Source organism: Acomys russatus, chromosome 21, assembly GCF_903995435.1.
Source record: "Acomys russatus chromosome 21, mAcoRus1.1, whole genome shotgun sequence".
Taxonomy (NCBI): Eukaryota; Metazoa; Chordata; class Mammalia; order Rodentia; family Muridae; genus Acomys; species Acomys russatus.
The window spans coordinates 9,823,665-9,849,960 of NC_067157.1; the positions used below are offsets into that span (position 1 = coordinate 9,823,665).

At 46.4% G+C, this 26,296-nt stretch overlaps 1 protein-coding gene across 1 annotated transcript in view; it reads left to right on the forward strand.

The window, feature by feature from the left end:
• LOC127205081 (uncharacterized) overlaps positions 1–26,296 on the forward strand; it is a 176,460-nt gene that overhangs the window by 126,048 nt on the left and 24,116 nt on the right. Inside the window, exons 32-37 of the mRNA XM_051164240.1 lie at positions 1,132–1,227; positions 2,191–2,343; positions 8,743–8,963; positions 10,477–10,615; positions 12,178–12,298; positions 23,638–23,747. Of these exons, the coding sequence (XP_051020197.1) occupies positions 1,132–1,227; positions 2,191–2,343; positions 8,743–8,963; positions 10,477–10,615; positions 12,178–12,298; positions 23,638–23,747 (840 nt within the window). The remainder of the gene's footprint in view (positions 1–1,131; positions 1,228–2,190; positions 2,344–8,742; positions 8,964–10,476; positions 10,616–12,177; positions 12,299–23,637; positions 23,748–26,296) is intronic.

The following is a 26,296-nucleotide window of genomic DNA, read 5'->3' on the forward strand; positions in this document are numbered from 1 at the left end:
CTAGAGAGATTTATGTACAAAGCTTTAAAATCATCCTGCAAGCCTCCTACTTGAACATTATAAATGATTCAACATTAACCTCAAACAAGTCCCATATATCCAAGCCACATGACAGAGGCTCTTGGGCTAATCCTTAACCCCCTCTATGAGACCCGTAAGACAGAACTGGTCATGACGCTAGGCCAACTGTTGATGCCTTTGGATGTTGCCTTGGATTAGGTGGGTGTGGATGTCTTGGATCACTGGTGCAAAACTGCCACAGTCTCTAGAAGGTGTCTAAGAGTCAGGACTGGAAATACAGAAGGGGCTCAACAGTCAGTCCTCTGAGTCCAGGGTTTACAGAAGATGCCTTGGTTGGGGCTCTGTAATGCAGAGAAGACAGACATCACCTGTACCACTTGGAGCGATGGTCTTGAGGTCATGGCTAAGGACAGTGATGAGGAAGGACACTGGAAGGTTCCTAATACCAACAGCATTTAACTGAGCATACTGCCATTGTTTGAAAGCATGCTCCCTTGGGACTGTCTTATTCCAGAACTTCCCTTGTTTTGTTTCTTTTGAGACCAGTCTCACCGTCTGGCTCAGTGGTTCTCACCCTTCCTAACGCTGCGGCCCTTTAATACAGTTCCTCATGCTGCGGTGACCCCAACCATAACATTATTTTCGTTTCTACTTCATAACTGTAATTTTGCTACTCTTATGAGTCGTGATGATGTAAATATCTGATATGTGACCCCTATGAAAGGGTCGTTTGACGCCCCCCCAAAAGGGTCATGACCCACAAGTTGAGAACTACTGGTCGAGCTGAAGCTGGTCTCAAGCTTGCAATCCTCCTGCATCAGTCTCTCAAGTGCTGGGCTTACAGGTGTGTGCCACCACAACCCTCTTGTTCGAGATCTTTGGACATTGAAAAGCTTCTTGTTTATCATGAAACCATCTCAGCAAAACCAAGGAAAAGAAGTAATCCCTGCCACTCTTTCCTTTCCCCCATGCCACTGGGCATGCGCCAAGAAGTGTTTTTGCATAATAGATGAGTCATCCGAGGCGGCTTTGAAGCATTGGTTATGTGTAAATGTCTTCATCTGAAGGGTGAACGAGCCCATTGCCGGGTCTGCTGTTCGTTTCTTTTAGGCATTTGTGCTGTTCCCGTGGAGGGCGTTTCTGGAAGATGGTGGGCCATTTCCAGTGATGGGCAGCATGCCGAACACCTTAGAGTGTGATATGCAGGTAGCTCCATCTTCCCACTTGGTGGAGGGAGAATTGGACGCAGACTCTGGAGCAGGGTACCACCAGGGTCCTGCTCCAGCCATTGGTCATTTCTAAGATAAATGCGCGTTTAATTGTGAGGCTGTGACCAGTGAGGCTGCAAGGTGAGTCATCTTTTCTTACTGTGGAAGAAGCCGTGCTCTCAGCAGCTATTGGCCTTTGCTGTGGACTCAGCTGCAGTTCCCAGGGCAGTAATGACCTAGAGGGATGGCCACTCATCTGAAGTCACCGTCTACGCCTCTTTGAGAAACTGCCAGCTGATACTTGAGATGTGAGACACCTGACCCGGATGGGCACTGCTTAGGCAGGACTGAGGGGAGTCCCTCTAACTGCTCTGTTTATCATGACGCGTCTTTAAATTCCTTTAAATTGCTTGGGAAAAATATTTTCTCATGATTAGGTAAACATCAACATATTTAAATGTATGTGTGTGTGTTAAAACCAACAACATGGATATGATTGTAATCATTTTTGTTAACATTTGTGTATGTTTCAAAGTCCTCCATAAGTAAAAAGATTTTTTTTTAGACAGTAAAAGAAGCAAGAGGGATTAAAACAAAACAAAACAAAATAAAGAGACAATGACAGTTCACAGTTTGGGTCTTTCTCCAACTTTCCCTGGGGGCATGCCTGTGTGTTTATCTGTACTTTTTAAGAGAACTAAGACTATGTATTCATTGTAGCTGATGGAAGGGTGGGAGACTGGCTACTCCTACACAAAAACCCACATGGGGAGGCTATTACTCTAGAAATGCTACTCGGGTGACTTTTATATTAGTTTAGAGGGTGAGGGCTATAAGCATAGTTTCACTAAACATTTTTCTTCAAAACCATGTAGAAAGGATAAGTTGACTTCTTCAAAATGGGATGATAATTTTGCTTATTTTTTGTTTGTTTGTTTGTTTGTTTGTTTGTTTGTTTAAGATGTGTCTCTGCGGGCTGAGTGACCGAGACCGCAGAGTGGCCCACGGAGAGCTGGTCGGTGTGCAGATGCTCCTGGGAGATGTACTTCAGAGCAGCTGTCACGTGATCAGGAAGGGCTGTCCTGAACAGCAAGCCACACTGGACGATGCACAGGTATCCTTAGGCAACAGGCTACAGAATTGGCTGGTGCTGAAGGGCCTTCCTCCTGTGAGAGACAGACCAGAGGGCTGGGCTGTGTCTCCCATCGCTGCCCCAGTCGTCGATCCCAGGACTGATGGCACAAAGCGGGGAGGGTGAAGCATCGCTCTTGGGGATTTTCTTTCACAGACTCACGATTAATTCAATTTTAACTTACTTTATTTACTTTATAAAGGGTTTGGGGGTGGGGGTGGTCATAGAAAGATGGCTCAGCAGTTCCAAGCACTTGCTCTTCTTGCGCAGGACAAGAGTTCTGTTCCCAGGACCCTTATTAAGTGGCTTACAACCACCGTAACTCCAGTTCTAGGGACCTTACTCCCTCTTCTGGCTTCCTCAGGCCCCTGCACTGATGTGCACACATTTATACACAGATACACACAATTAAAATAGTTTTGTTTGTTTTTGAGACAGAGTCTCTCCATGTAAAGCTTGGCTGGCCTAGAACTTGGTATATAGACCAGGCATAAGTCAGCCTCCTTCTGCCTCCCAGGATTGGGGTTAAAAGCATGAGTCACTACTCCTAGCCAACTAAACACGTGTGTGTGTGTGTGTGTGTGTGTGTGTGTGTGTGTGTGTGTGTGTTTAAAGAGTTTTTTGAGGCAGGGTCTTGTGACATAGCCCAGCCGGCCTTGGACTCATTATTTTCCTGCCTCAGCTTCCATTTGGTTTTTATTTTTTAAAATAGAGCAAAGGCTGCAGGGAGTCCCAGATGCCTCCTGAGGCAGACGCTTAGCTGGTGCTTCCGGGTGAGTCACTTGTTTCAGGCCAGAGGTCCTCCTTTTGATGTCTGGGCTGGCCTGGGGGGTCCTAGACTGTCAGTCTGTCCCCACCTGGTTCCATGGATCTGGAAACCAGGCAGTAGCATGTTGGAGTCAGTGAGTTTGCAGGGGCCCCTAGCTACAGGCCTCCCCATCAGACCTCAACTTTCCAGAAGCCGACTGTTGTCTCCTTCCTCGTTTCTCGGACACTAGCCAACCCACATGGCTGTTGTCTCTCTTTTTCTGGCTCTTGGGACCCCTACCACAGTGCAGGCTCTGAGATTTAATTGGAGGGTGATTTTCTGCTGAAAGGCGTCTTTCCCCTCCCATGGAGCCTCTCTGTGCCCTGGCATTTGCCCTCCACTTAGATACGCATATGTAAAAGGGAGAAGGAAAGACCTGCATAGGAACAAGAGCATCAGTGCTCATCATCCTGAGCCTGGGTTACCTTGCTTAACATCTTTCACAGTTCCACACATATTCCTGAAAATTGAATATTTCAGCTTTTCTGTATAGGTACCACATTTCCTTATCTTACCTGCTCACTGGTGGATATCTAGTCCGATTGTGTGTCTTTGCTATATCACTAAAGCAGGAACAAACACAGATCATATCTCTGTAGTAGAATACAGAGTCCTTTGAGTAAATGGCAGGCCTGGTGTAGCTGGAACACATGGAGATTCTACTTTTAGCTCTGTGAGGTGTCTCCACATTGATTTCCATAGTTTGCGCTCCCTCTAACAGTGGGTAGGTGTTCCTCTTCCCCAGAGCCCTCTTTAACATTGGTTATTTCTTTTCTTCTTTAAAATGTGTTTATTTACTTAGAGTGTATGTGTGTGTGCACGCCGTGTGCACAAGTATACCACCACCACACATATGTGGAAGTTAGAAAAACCCATTTTCAAGCCGGGCGTGGTGGCACACGCCTTTAATTCCAGCACTCGGGAGGCAGAGGCAGGCGGATCGCTGTGAGTTCGAGGCCAGCCTGGTCTACAAAGTGAGTCCAGGACAGTCAAGGCTACACAGAGAGACCCTGTCTTGAAAAAAAAAAAAAAAAAGGAAAAGAAAAAAGAAAGAAAAAGAAAAATCCATTTTCTCCTTCTCCTCTGTGGGCCCCAGGATAACCTGAGTCCTCAGGCTGGCCATTTACTTGGTGATTGCTTCTATGGGTGACTTTTCTGTTGCTGTGGTGAAAACACCACGATAAAGGCAGCTTTTAAAAGCAAGAGTTTATTTCAGCTTATGGTTGCAGAGAGATCAGAGTCCGTCCTGGAGGCAAGTCTGGGCAGCAAGAGGCAGGCTTGGTAGCAGGAGCCGGAAGCTGAGAAAGAGGGAAATGGAAGTAGGTAAGGCTTTCTACTCTCAAACGTGTCCTCACTGACATCCTCCAACAAGGCCAGACCTCCTAAACGTGCCCCAACAATGCCACCCACTATGGACAAGTGTTTAAAATGCCTGCGCTATGGGAGACATTTCTCATTCAAACTGTGGTGGGGGCCCCAAGAACCAAGGAAAAGAAAGCTAGGCAAAGCCACCTGGGCTGGCTAGTGTCTTTGATGGTACGTGGCACTCCCTGGCATTTCTGCAGCAGCAGCCTTACTTCTCCCTCCCCTAGAATTCTAACCACGGATAATGCTTCTGCCTGCCTAGTAGTTTATATGCCCAATTAAAATGTATGTGGACATATATGAAGACAAAGGAGCCAAAATTGTATTTTATTTGTTTTTTTGTTTTGTTTTGTTTTGTTTTTTTGAGACAGGGTTTCTCTGTATAGCCCTGGCTGTCCTAGACTTACTTTGTAGACCAGGCTGGCCTCGAATTCACAGCAATCCACCTGCCTCTGCCTCCCAAGTGCTGAGATTAAAGGCGTGCGCCATCATGCCAGGCTCAAAAAATTTATTAAGGCCTCCACCTATTAGGCTCTAGTCTTTGGCTATGAATCTGACAGACGCCCCGTCGCAGGCACAGCAGTGTTTCCCAGAAGAAAAGCCTCAGTGTCCGGCCCTTCTGAGTGCCCCACAACAAAACCACAGTAGCCATTTGATGGGGCTGAGAGTAGAATAGTTATCATTAGCATTTCCCCGGTAGCCAAGGATATTGAACACTTTAAAAAAATATGTATTGGTCATTCGTATTTCTTCTCGGAGAGCTTTTTGGTCAGCGTCTCACCTCCTCTCTGACTGGGTACTTAGCTTTTTTTGTTTGTTTGTTTGTTTGTTTTTCCTTTCCTCTCTCTTTCTTTTAAACTTTATTTTCTTTCTATGTGTGTATGTGATTGCATGTGTGTGTGTGTGTGTGTGTGTGTGTGTGTGTGTGTGTGTGGTGTGTGTCTATCTGTCTGTCTGTTGCATCTGTGTAGGTGCCAAATTAGAAGAGAATGTCCAGTCCCTTAGAGTTGCAGGTCATTGTGTGTCCTCTTGTCTGGGTGCTGGGAACCAAACTCTGGTCCTCTGCAGGAGGAGCAGTATCTCCACAGTGAGCCATCACTCCATCTCCAGGGTACTGTGAGCTGGATTACGTCACGTCCTTCCTTATAGCTGCATAGACTTTGCCAGTCATGGTAGTGCCGCCTGTAATCCCAACACCCTGGGAGATAAAAGCAGCTGGATCCCCGTGAGTTCGAGGCCAGCCTGGTCTACAAAGTGAGTCCAGGACAGCCAAGGCTACACAGAGAACCTCTGTCTCAAAAAACAAAAACAAACAAACATAGACTTTGGGTCTGGCTCATTTTGGTGTGTGATTTTGTTATTGCTGTTGTTGTTGCCATTGTTATTGTTGGATTATTTCCAAATTAAAAAAAAAATAAAGCTCATAAAAATAATAAATTATTTAGAGGTGGCTACATTTAATACAAACATATTAAGAAGTAAAACTGATTTCATGCTTTTTACTTTGAGTTTTTTGTTGTTGTTGTTTTTTGTTTTTTTTTTGTGGTATGTGCTGCTTCTGAGTTCAAGCCCAGGGCTTTGAACATGGTAGACACAGCAAGCGACATCTCTAGACCTTGAGATCTAGTTTCATTTCAAAATATTTAGCTATTTCTAGAGATCAGGAAATGCTAGAACCTCTACTGCCCAGTGAGCCAAACTACGGCAGCTGTGCCATACGTGCTGTGATCTCTCAGGGCCACGGCCTCCTCAACTGTGAGGGGAGTTTAAGACTCAGAGTCTTGAAAATTGTGGCCCAGCGAGGCCCAAGTTTCCTCTAAGGTAGTGATTTTTGAGTAGTGGGGACCAATCATGCAATCTGCAGGCTGCCTGCTCCGCGTCACTGTCCTTGGCCTTGATCAGTCAGATTGCATGTGGTGAAAGTTTCTGAGGATTTAAAAAAAAAAAGACATCTGGAAGTCCACGGGCTGATTGCCAAGAAGGCTGCGCAGCTGAGGGGTTGTAGCTGTCTGTGGACACATTGCTCCCCTGGGCCTGGACGCCAGTTCTTCCGACTCTTTCTGGTAGACACACCTTGCTTTAGCTCAGTGAATAACACTGAAGTAGGGTCCAATTACACCAGGTCGCTCTTCCGGTTTTTCAGTCAGGAAATCTGAGTGTCTAAGGTTCTGCAACCTGAGTGTTCCAGGCCTCAGGATTTGCCATCTGCCTTGCAGAACAAAAGTCCCCACTTTTGCCTGAGACACAGCCAGGGAGCAGCTGAACTCGCCCTGCATCACCCCCACCCTACCCCCCCCCCCACTCCTGCCTGTTTCCCCCCTCCCCCTACCACCCTCCCCTACCCCCTCTCCCTACCCCCCCCCCCCCAGGTATCTTTCCACCTCTGGGTGACCCTGAACTTCTAGCACTCGCTGGACAGCCTGAAGCTTGTCTCCTCCACACCCACTAGGATAAATATGTATTTAAGAAAAGCATCAATGAGCAAATGAAGAAATCCTAATTTTACTTTATTTTTATCAAATCTACAGGCATTTTATAAAGTACTAATGAACTTAGAGTAGTAGAGGAGTTGAGGCAGGGGATCGTAGGTTCAAGGCCAGCTTCATACTGAAGTCCTACCTTATAAATAATAAAAATTGGGAGAGACACAAGTAACATCAGCTCATTTTCCAACAGAGTTTTTCCAATAGGCCACATTTGCAAATTCTAATTTTAAAGCAAAACTGCAGGCAGAGGCAGGAGGGTCGCCACACATTTGCAACCCAGTCTCGGTTACAAAGGAGTGCCAGACCATCCAGGGCTACCAAGACCCCATCTTAATGGATTAATTAAAGTAAATTTGAGTATTAAATAGTGAATTGAACCGAAAAGTTCTCCATTTTACTTTTAAAGGATAGAAGGTATCAGATTCCCTGAGTTGGAGTTAATAGGAAGTTGTCAGACAGGCAGGGTAAAGCTAAGTTCTGATTCCTGACTCATAAAATGGGTAAAATCCCCAAAGAAAAGGTACTTTACAGCTCCACTACAGAGGGGAGGGAAGACTTCAATCTCAAGTATGTTAGGAATTTTCTTTTCTTTTTTTCTTTGTTCCTCCTCCTTCTCTTCCTCCTCCTCCTCCTCCTCCTCCTTCTTCTTCTTTCTCTCTCTCTCAAACATTTAAAAAATTTGTTTTTTATTTTATGTGTTTGTATGTGCATATATATATCTGGTGCCCAGGGAGGTCACAAGAAAACTTCATATCCCTGGATGTCTGTGAGCCACTTTGTGGGTGCTGGAAACCAAAGCTAGGAGATCTTGACCAATGAACTATCTGTCCCCACTTTATTTATTCACAATTTATTTTTATTTATATGTGTGCCGGGGGTGGGGAGGGAGGGAGGGTGTGCCACCTTGCATTCAGTGCCTTATGGTCAGAAAAGATTCCTGACCTCATTCAAAACCCCATTTAAAAGATGTATTTTATTTTATGTGTTCGAGTGTTTACCTGGGGTCCAGGACTCTGGGGTCACTCAGTTCCGCTGGATCAGGTGACAGCTGGGGACATTCTCCCCAGCAGTGCTGTAGGGAAAAGCTAGTCTGTATTAGCTGCGGGGAAGAGCTGGAGTCCTGTGTCATCACTTACTCCCTAGAGTCTTGGAAATCTTAAATCTTAAACCTGGGGATTCCCTGAGCTGGAGTTGTCAGCCATCTGTCTTGAGTGCTGGGAACTGAACCCAGGTCCTCTGGAGGAGCAGCCATTGGCCCTTCCCGCCGAAGCCCTCCATCCAATCCCTGTTACACACTTCTCTCTTTTCCTCCTTCCTTCCCTTGCTATCTTTTTTTTCCCTCCTTACAAAGATTCTGGGTTTTGAAGGGAGAGGTTCACAGGCAAGGACGGTGGTCACCATACCTGTAATCCTAGCCCTTGGGAGATGAAAACAGGATCAAGACTTCAAGGTTGTTCTTGGCCAGCTATGTGAGACCCTGTCTTTATAAGCTAAACATCAAATATAAAAACCAAGGGTTCAAATTGCAAACAGGGAGCTGAGACAGTGCTGTTCTTACCCTGCCTGCTCAGCAAGGATGTTTAGCCATCTGAGGGTTTTTATCCCACTCATGCTCCAGGCCAGCAAACTGTTTCTCCTCGATGCCATTTCCCATGAGTTACATACAAAAACTCATCCCATCTTGAGCCACGGTTGCTAAAGGACTTCTGTCGTATTTTTCAGCCAGATTGGTCCAAACCGCCAGAGCCCCGCCCAAACCCGAAGGCCTCTTTGGTGCTGGAAGGCCCATGTGATGCAGTGATGTCGTCCCTTGCTCTGTTGAAGTCCTTCCTCGTCCTGTGGAAGCAGCTGGAAGTGCTAAAGGAACACTGGGGCCGACTCAAGCTTGGAGCCCAGGACCTCAACTCTGCCCAACTCCACAAACAGTTCTCAGAGCTCTATGAGTGCGTACTGCTGAGAGAGAAGTCCTTGTCCGTGGGCAAAGCCTGAGGCTCTAGGGTTCTTCCTCCTTCATGGAAAGATTTGACTCTGGGGACACCCAGCTCCACTGGGTCAGGTGACAGCTAGTGCCATAGGGAAAAGCTATTTAGTATTAGCTGTGGGGAGGAGCTAGACTCCACCAAATTGTCCTGTGTTATCACTTACTCCCTAGAGTGTTGTAAATATATATATATATATATTTATTATAAAATTAGCCTATAATTATTATGGTGGCATTATCTAACCCACTACCATAATCAATAAAGACACAGACACCTGATCTAAACTACTATCATAATCAATAAAGACACAGGCACCTGGTTGTACTTTAGAATAGCCTTATTTTACCTGGGACTGGGCAGATGTTAACCCTCTGAACTATCCTTATCACTTCCCAGGCCCCACCCCAGGCCATCTGCTTTAGTCATTCCTATCTGGGCTACTTCCCTTCCGTAATCCTAAAATGCTTGCTAATGTTCTCCATCCACGCCGGTCCGGCCATGTGCTTCTCTCCTCACTAACCCATCACAACCTCTTCTTTCTTCCTCCTGCTGTAACTGTCTCCTCTCCCCTCTGCCTCATGGATCCCTGACCCCAGGCCTGCAAACCTCAAACTCTGTCTCTCTCTCTCTCTCTCTCTCTCTCTCTCTCTCTCTCTCTCTCTCTGTGTGTGTGTGTGTGTGTGTGTGTGTGTGTCTGTCTCTCTCTCTCTTCTGCCAAATCCCAGGCTTCAGCGTTTTTATTAACCAATCAACTTTGAATGGGTAGAGCAAGGTTTACACAACAAGAACAGGTGTACAGAAAGTCTTAGGGGGCAGCAACTATGTCTGAGGGGGCCAGTAATTAGTGTCAGAATACACAGCACCAGACCAACCCCCAATACTAGATACTCTTGGAACTTACCCTTGTCAGGTGACCCCACAATACTGACCGAGAGCTTCTTAGACCACAGGGCAGACTGCTGTGAGCCACCTCCCCGCTACCCACCCCCCCATGCTGGGCCTGAGTGCTCGAGGCATTACAGCCAGAGGGTGACATGACGCAGGTGGCATAAGGCCTTAGGTCCGCAAGCTGGCACAGACCTTGGCCACAGGCCTCATCTCAGATGCCTTAGCTGGCATGCTGCTCCTGCCATGTGTCTGTGCCTACGCAGGCACTTACTAAGCCCAGGCCCACTGCCCTAGACCTTACTGACCCTTCACTTTGGCACATTCAGAATGGCCTATCCTGGAAATTACTGAGGTCAGAGTCCTTATTAACTAGGACATGAGAAGATTTGTCAACATTGTGACACATGAAGACAGACGTTATATGTACTCAACAGACAAAGGCCTCAGGATTTAATATTGACCAAAGGTGTGGTGGATTTAGTTATTTGATGTGTCTATAAAGGGTTAGATGACAGGAAATTGAAAATGAATATGAATAAGAAGGAACTATTTTATTTTGATGATTTCTGTCTCTTTTCTTTGCTAGAGCTGACATTTTGTACCCCAGCATGAAAGCTTTAGCCAGGCAGATGGGCAAAGAAGAAGAATTTGAAGGACTTATAATAAGAAGCCAAGCTATCCTTCCCCCAAAGGGAGCCTCGGAAATTGAGATAAAAACCCAACAGGTACATGGAGCTCTCTTCAGTCTGCCTTGTGACACTGGCATGTAAAACTACAGTAAACACAAATGCTGCCTTCCCCCGGCTGGGATGAGGGAGGGGGGACACTTAAAAGTATGAGGGGGGCAGTTGAGTAGGACTGTAGGTCTAGGTTCTTATTAATTTCATTTTCCTCAAATTGATTTATGCTGCATTATAAGGAATATAACAGAACCAGGACTATCTGGTGCTGCTAGTTTAATGGTATGGCCAGATAAATGTTTGTTATTAGGCTTACAATTATAGCAATGGTATTATTTAAGCCACTTTCACAATCAATAATGACACAGACACCTGATATATTTTAGAATAGCCTTACCACCCAGGGAAAGGCAGGTAGTAACTCCTAAGCTGCCTTCCATTATCTCCCAGCCTCCATCCCATGCCATCTGCATCTAATAATTTCTATTTGGGCTTCCTTTGGGCTTCCTCCCGGATACTCACTAAGGTCGTTCATCCGCGCCATGCCTTTCATGTGGAGGTTTAGAGTCCCTCCTCTGGGCGCAGGAGCCTCTTCCCTGCTCCCCCTCCAGCAGCTGTCTGCTTCTCTTTCCAAAATCCTCCCGCAAAGCCAGAGAACTTTGGCCACACCTATCTGGTTTTGCCCTGCCCAGGTTTAGGCATTAGTGAGTGACCCATCTCTCTTACTGTTTAGTAAGAATCTTGGGGGGGGGGGCATAAGGGGGAGGGGCAAGCAATTAACAAACACAAAGCACCAGGCTATTCTCCAAGAACTAGCTTAAATATAAAATTCAGCCAGTGCCCATCCACCCGGAAGCAAAATAGTAAACATAGCGTTTTGAAGCGGGTTTTCCTCACAGAAAGATAGTACAGTTTTTAACACTGGCTTGGGTAGTGTGTGGAATAGTCCTCACTAGGCACACTGCTCACCTTGATCAGGGCACCCAGGGCCTCTGGCTGTTCAAGCAGAGAAGCAATAAGGAATGTCACTGATAGCTCGGCTCACATATGCCTTGAGGGGCCAAGAACACTGCTTAGGCTCCTGAACCTGCTCCTCTGGGGCCCCTCTGTCCCTCCCACAGAGTGGAGTAGGCACCGCAAGCATCGTGGGTAGATCGAGTCTCATGGCTGTTAGAGCAGTCACCCCTTGTTATGTGTCAGCTCTGAGTCTTCTCACGAACTCCTCCGTGGTGTGTAAATTGGCTTTCAGACTCTTATTAAAGTCGCAGCTTATGGGATCCTGGTGTCACTTAGAGATCACCCAAAGGCATGAGGTCACTTTGGACAGGAAGTGCTTTGCAATTTAGTAGAATATGGTAAGAAGGGTTAGAATTTATCGATCAGGATGAGAGCCAGGAAGAAAAAAAAAAAAGAAAAAGAAAAAAAAAAGAAAAGATGTTTCTCTGCATAGAGGTGTATTGATCCTGGGCAAGAACTTGAGGTCCCCGAAAGGGCACTGTCCCCAGAGCTGAGGCAGAGTCCAACCCCAAAGCCGTGTGCAGGTATTGCTCTTGGGAGCCAGCGTACAACTGAATTGGAGAGTGACTCTCAACTTATGTGTATTCCAGCTTCAGAAACTTCTGGAAAATTTAGAAATTCATATGATCCAAGAAGTATTGAGAAAAGTTAACCAAGAGATGACACTACTTCTATCCGAAAAGTCCAAGGAGGAGTCGACTCTCCCAACAGGTAAATCCGTGCTTGTTTTACTGCCTGAAAAATCAACATTTTTTTTTTCTGATTACAAAGTGTCAGTGATGGTGGGGACAGGCATTGTCTCAGGCTGCTCCCCCCCCCCCCGAACTGCAAAGCCTAAAGAGTCGCCTTATCTTTTACAGACTTCTGCTCAGTTAAAGACAGACTCTCGACTTCTCCCGAGAAAAGAATTTCAGGATGAGCCAGTATGAAGCAGAGTTGGAGTTTATGGAGAGACTTTTATCATATTTAGAATAAGGCATCACAAAGAGGAAGGCCCTAAGGGAGAAAGGTGGTGTGGCCTGAGAGCATGGGTGTGGACATCTCAGAGAACGTCCCAATGGAGTGTCTTACGGTCACCTGTGCACCGCTCTCTGAACCGCTCTCTTAAAGGGTTGACGACCCAAATATGACCATAGTTCCTGCAAATTGGGTAGCGTCACGGCTGATAGGGTAAACTCTAGGCTCAAAGCTCACAGGGGAAGAGTTAAGATGTCTTTACTTACCCTGGAAAGAAGTCAGGCCACAGTAGGGGGCACAGAGGCTTGGTTCTTCTGCATGTGTGTTCGGCTTTAGCATTCTCCTCCATAGAAAAGGAAGACTGAGAGGCAGGTGGATCTTTGTGAGTTCGAGGCCAGCCTGGTCTACAAAGTGAGCCCAGGACAGCCAGGGCTACACAGAGAAACCCTGTCTAAAAAAAACAAACAAACAAAACAACAACAACAACAACAACCAAAAAATAATAAAAGAAAAGAAAAAGAGAAAAGAAAAGAAAACGAAGACTGGTTCTGTGTTGGTAACCTCCACAGTCAATTTTGCTGATTGTGCTGTGGTTCTTTTTACTGTACACTGGGATTCTGGGAACTGAACTTGAGTCCTATACAAAACAGCGGTAAAGCGCTTTCAACTGTTGAGTCATCCCCCCTCCCCAGCTCCTGGAATGTTTAATTCTCAGCTGACAAGAGGCTTCAACCAGACTCTAGAGTAAGGGGTGCCTTCCCCTTCCTGGTTGCCCTTTTATCCCGACTCACACGTTATCCGTGTAGCCATACTCATTGTGGACAGCAGCAGTGCCTTGCAGGTGTAATCCCCCCTTGGCCAGGCGGGTGGGGGTGGGGAGAAGCTGAGGGAAAAGGGTTGCCATGAGTTTGAGGCCAGTCTGAGCTTTATAATGAATTCCAGGCTAGCCTGGGCTACACAGTGAGACACATCTGAGGAAAAAAAAATCTCAAGCACACACTGAAATAAAATAAAATTTTTGTGGGCTAGGGATATAATTCTGTGGTATAGTGCATACAGGGCATACATAGAGTAAATACAGGGTCCAGGTTTTCATCCCCAGCACTACAAAAATGAGCAAATCATAGAGGTGGAGGTGGGGGGCGCAGACCCTTTTATATCCTTGACCTATCGAGAGAAATACTACTAATACTTGATATATATATATATATATATATATATATATATATATATATATATATATATTTTAACTTTAAAAGGCTTTGTGAAGCCGTGCATGGTGGCACACACCTTTAATCCCAGGCAGAGGAAGGTGGACCACCATGAGTTTGAGGTTGGAGGCCAGCCTGGTCTACAAATCAAGTCTAGGACAGCCAAGGCTACACAGAGAAACCTTGTCTTGAAAAACCAAAACAAAGGCTTTGTGTATGCTTGGGAAAGTCTCACTATGTAGCCGAGGCTGGCCTCAAACCACTGTCCTCCTGCTTCGGCCTCCTGAATTCTGGGAGACACTTGGCTCAAGTTTCACCTCCTGGCCGTGATGATTATGGCCAGGTCTGGTATCAGCTGGGTCTCCCTCATACTTGCACAGACCGTGGGTGGAGCCGTGGGTGGGGCTGTGAGTGGAGCCATGGGTACAGTTGAGGGTTTCCTGGGGCCCATACCCAAGGGAGAATAAGATTGCAGCCAGAAGACACAAGGCAGGGGAAGAGAGGGGAAAGCTTTCAATTAGGCTCTTGCAAAGATTCTTTCTTCTGCTTTTTTGAACAAGTGGCTATGCATTTTTATCGCACCAGGTTCTGTGGATTATGGAGACCATCACATATGCATTCCTATCCCCTAACAATCCTAAAGAAAGATCCAGAACCTTTGAGCTAGAGAGGAACTGGAGCAAAACAAACAAGGTTTTCTTTTAGAGGAAGCTATCCATGGCCACTACAGCGTTGATTATCACCTCGTCCTCACCTGAGATGTTGCTTTTTTTTTTTTTTTTCTTTTCTCACAACCAGTGTCATTTTATATGGACACTGCTCCATAAACAGGGTTTTGAGGAGAGACTGTGCAATGGGTGAGCTGACCACTCCCCCAAGAATGTCTCCAAATGTCACCAGAGAGTGGCGTGTGACAGACAGAGCTCTAATTACTGAACACATCACAAGATACCAAGCTTTCTTGTTTGTGCTGTGTGCTGCATCCAGGTGGCTCCCTCCCAAATCCTAGCAGAAAAGCCACAGCCCTGAGCAGGTGCGACCACCTTTGAGGTTCAGACCGCCTTCTGATGACGTCCCAGGGTGGGGGTGGGGCGCAGGGGAGCTTGCTTGCCTTGTGGCTGTGCTGCCCTGGGCAGGGAGCTCATCAGCTGGCCTTGCAGAGGGCCTCGTGAGGGGCCAGTGGGAGGGAAGCCGAGGAGCAGTTCTTCTCACTATGCTCAGGTTGACCTTCGCAAATCACCCTGGCTGGAGTGTACTGACTGGTTCCAGTTAGATCCCTGTGTGGATTTGATCACTAAAAAAAATTAAAACTAAGTGCCTCTGGGAATATAGGCCTAGTTGTTTGCATAGCGAGTGCCAGACTCTGGATTCAGATCCTCAGTAACACACACACACACACACACACACACACACACACACACACACACACACACAAACAAAAAAAAAAACAAAAACAGGCCACAATACGATACAATGCAATGCAATGCAATGCAACACAACACAATACAACACACTATAACACAACACAATACAACACACTATAACACAACACAATATAATGCAACATGACACAATACAAGATAACACATTATAATACAACACAATATAACACAATGCAACACAACACAATATAACGCAATACAACACAACTTGATACAATACAACACAACACAACACAATCCAGTACTGATGGGTGCAGCAATTGCTGCTGTTTAGTTTTATTTGTGTTTTGGCCTTTGGTCTGTGGAGGACTATCTCAGTATGGAGTCAGCTGAGTTCCCTAATGCAAGCAAACAGGTCCCCACTGTGTGCCATGGATGCGGGGAGTGTGTTTCTTCAGTTTAGTCTGTGGAGTGGGTACCGCTCTCATTTCCAGGAGTTGGAACCTTGGAATGTCACCCACCCCCACCCCCACCCCTACAGTTTGTTGCAGCTGAAATAAGCACAAGTTCCAAACGGAGTGCTAGCTTTGCCACCTGTTAGCCTGGAGCTGGTGGCTTCTCAGGGGAAGTTAGCGTTGGAGAGCATTGAGAAGTGCAGTGGCCCTGCAGGGTGAGCAGAGGCTCTGATCTTTTCTCTCAGGCTCTTGGCTTTCCCTGCTGGCCAAACCAGGGTTTGCCTTTGTTCCTGCCAGAGGGGAATGCGGGGGCACCAGGGATGGCTTAGTCAGTACAGTGCTGCCACAGAAGATGAGGACGTGGCGGTGGAGCTCCAACATCCATGGAAGAAGCCAGGCATGACTGCAATCCAGCTAGGATGGTAGAGACCCGAGGGTCCCTGGAACTCACTGTCCAGGCTCACTGAACTCAGGGTCAGTGGGAGACCCTGTCTCAAAATATAAAGTGGACATTGAATGTCAACCTCGGGCCTCAGTGTACGAGCAGTCACACTCACACACACACACACACACACACACACACACACACACACACACATACACACACTCACACACACACACACACACCACACACACACACACCACACACACACACACACATACACACACACACATACACACACACACCACACACACACACATACACACACACACCACACACACACACATACACACACACACCACACACACACACACACACACACACCACACACACACATACACACACACACACACACACACACACCACACACACACATACACACACACACACACATCTTTGGAATTTAATTTTTTTATTCATGGTCTCCAGTTTGTGAGGGAGGCTGTAAAGATGGGGCATCCACACCACACCTGGTCCTGTACTATCTCTCTCTCTCTCTCTTTTTTTAAAGATTTATTTGTTTATTTTATGTATATGAGTGTTCTATCCATGTATACCTGCATGCCTGAAGAGGGCATCAGATTTCAGCATAGATGGTTGTGATCTACCATGTAGTTGCTGGGAACTTAACTCAGGACCTCTGGAAGAGCAGGCAGTGCTCTTAACCACTGAGCCATCTCTCCAGCTCTCTGTACTAGCTCTTGATAGCTGAACTATGTGTCATACCCCTGCCCCCTGCCAGCCCAGCTGTGGCTGCAGACATTCTGGTTCAATCTAGAACTTTCTGTGTCAGATACAGGCTCCCTGAATACAGAGGCCCCTGCTACCTCTACCTTGAACATTTTGGCATTAAACTGATTTTTCTTAATTTTCTCTTAACAATTACAAGGCCTACAGTCTCCAAAGTGGAACACATAGATGCATACATACATGTATATTTGTGTGTGTGTGTGTGTGTGTGTGTGTGTGTGTGTGCACATATCATCTTTTAGGGAAGCAAACCAGCAAAGTATGTGTTAGGTGTCAAGCCTGGGACAAACTAAGGTGTCCATTGAAATATAAAAGCTGATACTGGCCACCCAGGTTCTCCCAGCATCCCTCAGTTCTTACCTGACACCCCTAAACTTCTCCAGCCCAGGCCCAGGGGCTGCCTTTCTCTGTGTAATCCAGCCATTTTGCTATATCGGTCCTTTTCCCTTTTGTCTACCCTGTACCTCTTGGCCCAGGCTGCCCCTCTTGGTTGGGGGTTCCTCTCTCCCCTCCTTTCTCCTCTCTCTTCACATGGCCCAGCTCAGTCTGGTCATGTCCACTCTGGGCTCTCCCAGATGTCCCTGCCTCTGGCTACACTCTCGCTTATATCCTCACTAAACCTTCTCCTCCGCCCTAGCTAAGAGCGAGCATGTCCTTTTCTTTTTTGCTTTTTTTTTTTTTTCTTCATTCAGTATGAATTAATCACAATCTTTGACCTGATTTTGTCCCTTTTGATCATCTTCTGCTCCAAACCTGCTTGTGCAGATTTTAGTTGTCACTGAATTTGAGTGGTTTCCTTTAAAATTATACAAGCCAATGAACTAAGAATATGTACAGACAGAGATCTGGTACTTCTATAAAAACTAAGTCGACGTGCTTAAACTGCGGTACATTTAGCTAATAGAATATTATTAACCACTGAAAACAAGCAAGCTGGCTGTGGTGCTGCACATCTTCAGAACACCCAGGAAGCAGAAGCAGGCGAACCAGCCTGGTCTACATAGTGAGTGTCAGGGCAGCCAGGGCGACATAGAGAAACCTTGTTTCCAAGCAAACAAAGAGAAAAAAATTTCAACAACAACAAAGTCCATCCATAATTTTGGGGCTAGAGTGATATCACAGTGGCTAAGGAGTGCTGCTAATCCAAAAGACCAGAGTTCAATTTCCGACAACCACATTGGCAACACCTGTAACTCCAGTTCTGGGGGATCTGACATCTCTGGTTTCCATGGGCACCTATGTTTATGTATATATACACACATGCACATAATTTTTTAAATTAAATAAATATTAGAAAGAAAGAGACCGGCTGTAGACTTTACAGTGTGCATTTGTCGAAGCCTACAGACCGTGGGACCAAGAGTGAGCCACAGTGCATGCTGGGAGCCACACAGTATTTACAGAGGACAGATGACCCAGCACTCCAACCATGCTGGAGTGGGCATGTGTGAAGTCCTGTGCTCTGTGTGAGATTACTAGCAAATATTTGTAGTCTTGTGTATTTTAGCTAAAATAAAATGCACGTAGCACATGGCCTTTGAAAGAAGTCTCTGCTTTAATTGGCTCCTTTTGATTGGCTACCCAGCTGTTCATCATTTCCCTCCCAATACAGGAATTGAAGCTCAGGCTTCATGCATGTCAGGCAAGTGGCCTACTCCTGAACTACACCCCCAGCCCCCCAACACCAATGCCTTGGGTTCTGCTTTTGTTTTTTATTCTTGAACAGGATCTCAACATGTAGCCCATGCTGTCCTTGAACCTGCCCTCCCTAAGCCTCTGGGTGATAAAGCTACAATACTGGATACCATGCCTGGTTTGTGTCAAAGTGTCTTAATTGCTTTTTTCTTTCTTTTGTGACAAAGGGCCTGAAAACTCAAGGTTTCTTCGGGCTCACAATTGGAGGCTGCAATCCATCAACAAGACATGAGGCAGCTGGTCACATTGTCCTCACAGTCAGGGAAAGCGAGAGGCAGAGAGAGAAGAGAGAGAGAGAGAGAGAGAGAGAGAGAGAGAGACAGACAGACAGACAGACAGACAGACAGACAGAGACAGAGACACACAGAAAGAGACAGAGACACAGAAAGAGAGACACACACACAGAGAGAGAGACAGACAGACAGACAGAGACACACAGAAAGAGACAGAGACACAGAAAGACACAGAGAGAGAGAGAGAGAGACAGACAGACAGACAGAGACAGAGAGAGACAGAGACACCCCACACAGAGGAAGAGAGACAGACAAGGGGAGGAGGGAGGAACAATGACGCGGTATTTCTCTCTCCTTTTCATTCAGCCAAGGCATGCTGCACCCCACTGTTGCCCCACATTTAGAGCGTCTTTTCTCACCTCAGTGAAGCTAGTCTAGAAACTTCCTTATGGCCATGTCAGGAGATGTGTCTCCTAGGAGAGTCTAGATTCTGCCAAGTTGACAGTCAGCAGTAATCATGACAGTTAAGTTTGGAACACTCAGGGGAAAAATCTGGTGTAAAATTTCCCCATAATCTAGACCCTAGAGCTGTTACTGTGTTGCTGTTGCTATCCTGCCCAGGAAATACAGCAGCGCTTGGGGAAGTCATTGTTGGGGGTGGGGGGGGGGGGAGCAGTTGGAAAATCACAGAAAGAAAAGGCATGGTCCCAGCCCAATGTGTCTTCCAAACTCCCCACTGGCTGGGCCCCGGGCTGTGGGGGAGGGGAGGGGAAGAGCACCCCTGGCTGACACCTGTGCCCCTTCAGTTTTCACTTCTGTCTTGATTTGCCGGGGGTACCACAGAACCGGTGGTTGTGTGGGGGAAGTACAGTGCTTCAGGCTAAGTGCTTCTGGTGGGTAGCGGAAGGGGTAGGGGGAGGAAGAAAGGGGAAGCAATTCAGCCAGCTAGAAAGCAAACTCTTCTTTAGTCAGAGGGCAAGGGATAGAGAAAAAGATCACAGTGTAACCAGAAGGCACTTCCTTCTCCTAATTCTGAGCTCGGTAAAACTGTGGCTTCAGGCTGGGGTGACAGCTTAGTGGCTAAAGTCCTTGCCACACGAATGTCAGTCTCCAGAACCACGGAAAGGTGGATGCTATAGCATGCCAGTAACCCTTGCACATCCCACAGAAAGATGGGGGTGGCTCCAAAGACAGAAGCTAGCCTGGAATATGCAATGGGAAAAACCAAGCAAAGACCCTGAGCCAAACAAAATACAAGGCAGGGACCAACATCTGACGTTATCTCCTGACCTCTCTTCTGACCTGCGTTCACACTCACCATACCACCCCTCCCACACGCATGCACACAAGCATACACAGAGAGAGAGGCAGACAGACAGACAGACACAGACACACTGCACATACACACATGTGCACACATGCGCACACATGCGTTCACACTCACCGTACCACCCCACCCACACACATGCACACAAGCATACACAGGGAGAGAAACAGACAGACAGACACATACACTGCACATACACACATGTGCACACAGTGAGGGGAGGGTGAGAACATGTTCTCCTCCTGGGGCTTCAATCTGCAGGAGCTGCGGCCACACACATGCACTGAGAACAGATGTTAAGACTGGCTCCTCTTTGCCAGGAATTCCTTGGATGACTTCCTCTTTCCCTTGCTCCAGTCTGTAGGCCCAGCTGTGTGCCTTAATTTGAACTCATGTGCAAGGAGAGAGCTGGGAAGTCTTCCAGCTCCTGGGAAAAGGCTTTCGTTAGCTGGAGACAGAGATACCCATCCCCCAAACTGGTCCCAAGCTAGAAGTACCTGACAGCTGCAACACCTCAATGGGCCTCGGCCCTGAGGCACCCTGGGAAAGGCACCCAAGAATCATCTGAAAAGTTTTCCATGACAATCATGAGCTCTGCCTGTGCGTCAAAGCTTAGGCTTCCTGAAGCCCTAAGCAGGTTGTGAACTTTGATTTATAGATTTGTTATGCAAAGTTGGCACCTGTAGAAGAAACGTTTTTCCAAATCAAGACTTCTGTCTCTAAATCCTAGAGGTGTGGCCGCTTCTGAGAGAGAGAGGGTAGCGGGTGCTTGCTCTTGCATACTGATCATCCCATCCATATTGGAGTGTGTGGTGGAGCGAGAAGCCATGGCAGGCAGGGAGCTGGCCGGTGGGTGCAGCCAAAGAGGGAGCCATGGGCTTGGAATCTGCAACAGAACCATAGCTGCCCCATACGATTCCTCAGGCCCCAGTGTACAGTGACAGGGCCCAGCTTATGTTTAAATGTGTATGCGTGTATATGCATGTGCATGTGGGTACACGGGCATGCAGAGGCCAGGGGACATCCTCAAATGCCATTCTTCAGTAACCGGCTGTCTGTTTGTTGAAACAGGGCCCTTTACTATTCTGAAGCTCACCAACTAGCTAAGCTCCCTGGCCGGCCAGCCCTGGGGGTCTGCTTGTCTCTATCTACCCAGCAATGAGCTTACAAATCAGCTACCAAAGTGTTCTGTTTTCATGCACACTAGAAGAGGGCATCAGATTCCGTTACATATGGTTGTGAACCACTGTGTGGTTGCTGGGAATTGAACTCAGGACCTCTGGAAGAGCAGGCAGTGCTCTTAACCGCTGGGCCATCTCTCCAGCCCCATCCACCAACTTTTAGAGGCGTGCCCCGAGGGCTGAATTCAGGTCCTCTGCTTGCAAGGCAAGCCTAGTGCCGTCCCCCCAGGCCCTGCCTTGAAACTGGAAGCAGAGAAAACCACAAGTGGTCAGATATCTTCTGAGGCGGAGGGAACCAGCCAGATGTAATGTGAAGGGTGAGGAAAAGAGTGATCCCTCGTGACCCCGAGGGCTTTGGGTAATGGGAAAGATGGAAGTTCTGTCTTTGACACACGGGGCAAGCTGTAGATGGAGCCATTTAGGGAGGGGGACCCTGACAACTTGATTATGCATAGATTAAGTTTCAAGTGATCTTTAAAACAAAAAAGATGTTCATCTAAACTTGAGATGATGATGATGATGATGGCGATGGCTATAAATCATCAGTGAGATGATGAGGTGAGACAGCAGGTGAACATATAAATACACAAGAATAGTCAAGTGGGCGGAGCCTGAGTCCCAGGGCCCAGGGGCTGAGAGGGGAAAGGTCAGCCATGAAGAAAACTAGGACACAATAAGCTAAGAGGACAGCAGAGCTGAACAGTGTATCTGTGCCCTGAGAAGGAAGGGTTCCCCAACAGGGGAAGTTATGAACTGGATAAAATGCTAGGGCAGGTGAGTCAGGGCCGCTGGCTTTGGAGGAATTTGTGGGTATTTATAACAGAATCAGTTTCCCCAGCCTTGTAGAAGTGAAAACCAGGCAAGTGGGTTTGAGGGACAACATTGCTTTCTGGGAATTTTGCCATAAAAGGGTGGAAAGAAATGAGGTGATGGATGATGAGAGGAAAATTGGGAAGGGGATTTCTTGTAAAATAGAGGAAAGGCTGTGCACTGCTGTAAACAGTCCAGGAAGGAGAGGGAAAAGATGGCAGCGAGGCGAGATAGGAAACCTGGAGCCACGACTCTGAGCAGGCTCCTTTTTTCATATGCACGGCTCTATACGTTGCCATTTTCACTCAATAACCTAACGTAGTTGATGTTTGATCACTACCATCTAACTCTTCCATTGACTGGAAGAGTTTCTTCCTGTGACAGTTGCGTTCTACTCCACTGGGAGGAAATGCCATAACGGAAAATGATCTCAAATGACTGAGAGCTGTGTTTCCCACGGCTTCTTCCGCCATAAGTAACGCTGATCTGAATAAGCGTGCACATGCCTCATCTCCGATGCATCCGCCATATTGTTCTTTGTTTTCTTCTGTGAGCTGTGTTTGACCGTGTTGACATAATGTTCTTGTGGACTGTGTACAGTTCACCCTTGTTCATTCAAATGCTGATTTATCCACCCCACTATCTGGTTTCAATCTGGACATTGCATTGCGATGTTTATTCTAAGTATCTCCTGTCTCAAGTTTGTGTAAACATGTCACCATTTGTTCTCTGTATTGCAAATAAAAGCCAACTAACCAATGCTGAGTGATACAGAGAATGGGGTGGGACATCCTGGGCCAATGAGGGGAGGAGAAAGAGAGGAAGGACAGGGGAATGCATGTGGAGAGGACCAGGAAACACTAGGAGGAATCAGCCAGTGCTAGGATATGAATAAAAAGCAAGTAAAACACGGGAAATGTGAATGGAAGGAAACTATACTAGCTTGGAGGTTTAGGATGAAATAATTATCAGGCAGCCTTGTGCTCTGGGCTAATTAAATAGCTCCTAGTCTCTCTGTGTGGTTACTTGGGTATAAAGCTGGTCAAGGAGTAACTGCTGATTATACTAAAATTATTAGTCAATATTACATATTAATAATCTTCAACAGACTGATACTGGATATTAATGAAGATGGACATCAGTAGAGGTCAAGAATGGTGTAGCACTTCCTCCAGGCCTTTGTCAACAGTAACAATATTGTTCACTGGCTTTCAGGAGGGCTGCCTCAAATATTTTGGTTAAGAACCTTGCTAGAAATCTGGGTGTGGTGGTGCACGCCTTTAGTCCCAGCACTCGAGAGGCAGAGGCAGGTGGATTGCTGTGAGTTCGAGGCCAGCCTGGTCTACAAAGTGAGTCTTGGACAGCCAAGGCTATGCAGAGAAACCCTGTCTCAGGGAAAAAAGAAAAAGAAAAAAGAACCTTGCTAGAGCTCTCCCTTACTCCATGATCCAAAGATCCATGACCTGGACTGTCCCTTCCTCACTTTTCAAAGTGGCCGGTTGAGCTGGTGGTGCTTGCGGGCTGTGGAGTTGCACACTTGATGCCAGTCTGTTTTGTGATCCTCAAGCTGTTCTGTTTTGTTTTCATTTTGTTTGTTTGTTTTCTAGATCTTTGGAAACACCAAGTCATGAAAGAAAACTTTTCAGTTGTGAGACCCCAGGTAGTTGAGAAATTTGTACAGAGACTAATGGAGAAGTCCCACGATGACGGAGCTGAGGTACGCATTCAAAACCAACCACTTCTGTGCTGCTGCCTTTTAAACAGCAACCCAGTGAGGAAGGCCACCATAACACAACCCCTGCTGCCCCCTACTCTCCCTAAGGATACAGCTACTGAGGCTGAACCCCAAAAGACCACTACTCACTGTCACTTTAGTACAGAAAAGCCCAATGTCTGCCCATTTTGAAGTAATCAGAAAATGAACATTGGCTAGTCAAAAAAAAAAAAAAAGTCAAATGTTTAAAGGCAAACTTGGAACTTTAGAACGAGTTGGGGTTTTAAGCAGTATTTCCTGTTGTTGATTTGCTAATATATAAAAAAAAAAAAATTAAAGACAGAAAAAAACAAAAAAGGCCTATGTTACCTCTAATTAAGAAACATTAAACAGTTTACAGTTTGAGAAAGAGAGCCAAGAAAAGGCCAACAGCACCAGAAGGTAGCATTTCCTCCACAACGCAAGTGGCACCAATAATTCTATGTTTGTGCCCTTTCAGAGAGTATATGTGCACTAGCATAGCACCCCAAACTGTAACATTTAGCAGTATTTACCCTTGGCTGGAAGTGTTTGCTAAAATCAAAAGAATCCATTTTGATCAATTCTTATGTTTGAAAAGGCAACGTAAGAGAAGAAACACAGGTATTTGGACACCAGTTTCAGGATCATTAATAAGATCTTGACATACAAATTATGGCCATTCAACCATTAAAAAAAATATGGAAGGCTGGAGAGATGGCTCAGAGGTTAAGAGCACTGTCTGCTCTTCCAAAGGTCATAAGTTCAATTCCCAGCAACCACAGGGTGGCTCATAGCCATCTATAAATGAGATCTGGTAACCTCTTCTGGCCTGCAGGCATACAGGTAGGCAGAATACTGTATAAATAAATAAATAAATCTTTAAAAAAAAAAATTCTGTCCTGCTCGGTGTGGTGGTACACACCTGTAATACTAACCCTTAGGAGGCATGTAGACTAAAAGTTCCGACCAGGGCCCAGGAAGATGGATCAGCCAAGCCTGGAGGACCTGAGTTCTGTCTGTGAGAACCACGCAGTGGGGTTGGAGCACCAACTCATGAAAGTTACCACATCTGATCCACACAGGAACACCACAGCATGTTCATGTATGTATGCACTCACAGAGAGAGACACAGACACACTCATAGATACACAACCACATACACACAGAGATGATGACGCATACACACATAATGGAAACAAGGAAAAAGAGTTCCACATTCCACTCCAGGGGCCAGTGAGAAGCTAAGTAAAGGTGCTTGCTGCCAAGCCCAATGGCCTCAGTCTGAGCCCCAGAACCCACACAGTGGAAGGAAACAACAGACTCCAGTACCTTGCCCTCTGAGCTCCACACACAAACATACAAATACTAGTTACTCAGTCAGCTAAAGGAAAGGAAACAAGAATTCCAGATCAGCGTGGGCTACACAGCAATCCTCTGCTTCAAAAAAATTAGTAAATAAATAAATAAAATGTAAAACTTTAGAAATCTGTATTGGCAAAATGTGCTCATTTTTTAAAGATATTGTCTTCTTCAAGTTTACATTTTTTTAAAGCTTTTGGAAATGTTCCCATAGTTTTTATAGTAAACACTTTGGTCCCTAATTATGAGGCAGCGAATTCCCAAGCGTGGTTGGAGACCCTCAGTCACGTGCACATACTCACTCATCTCAGGCACACTGAAGGCACAGCCTGTGTGTTGACGACAGGGCAGAGGCGGTTAAGTCAAAGCACACCGTGGCTCACTTTAAAATGGAAAGGCGTCGGGCTGGAGTGACGGCTCAGGAATTAAGAATGCTGGCTGCTCTTCCAGGGGGACCCAGGTTCAGTTCCCAGCACCCACCCTGGGCAGCTTACAAATGCATTTACCCGTACGTGTGTACATAGCCTTGTGCAGGCATACCCATAGGCATAAATAAAGATAATACATAAATCCTTAAAAAAAAAAAAAAAAGGAAGGGCATTCTGACACGATGAACCGTGAGGACACCTGCGGAGTAAAATGAATTAGGCTTCAAACGATTCTTAATTCCACATTTGTCAGGTGCCCCAAAGTGTCAGACTCCCGGAGAAAAAAGGTAAGGGAGAAGTCCACAGCGGTCAGGGACAGAAGGGACAAATCAGCATTGACTGGGTACTGTTTTCATTTTGTGAGATGAAAAGAATTTTGTGAATATGGTAGTTATGACATATGTACACCCCCCCCCCCCCCCCCACACACACACTTCTGCTCATATAGGCCTCTCTGCGCATGCTCTGTTGCTCACCCATGACTGACCACAAGGACCATTGGTTTTTGGTAGGGGACTGACGGAATGTTGTTTTTATTCTGAGACAGGAACTCAATATATAGCCCTGGCCGCCCTCCAACTCGCCATCCTCCTGCCTCCAAGGCCCAGATGCCGGGTCACAGGCATGCATCACCACACCCAGCTAAGGGTAACTTCTTGTGGGAAGGAAATGTAGGATTCAAAGGCAGGGCAAATCTCTGCCAGGCAATGCTCGGTAGCATTGATGACACGTTCAGCTCCTCTC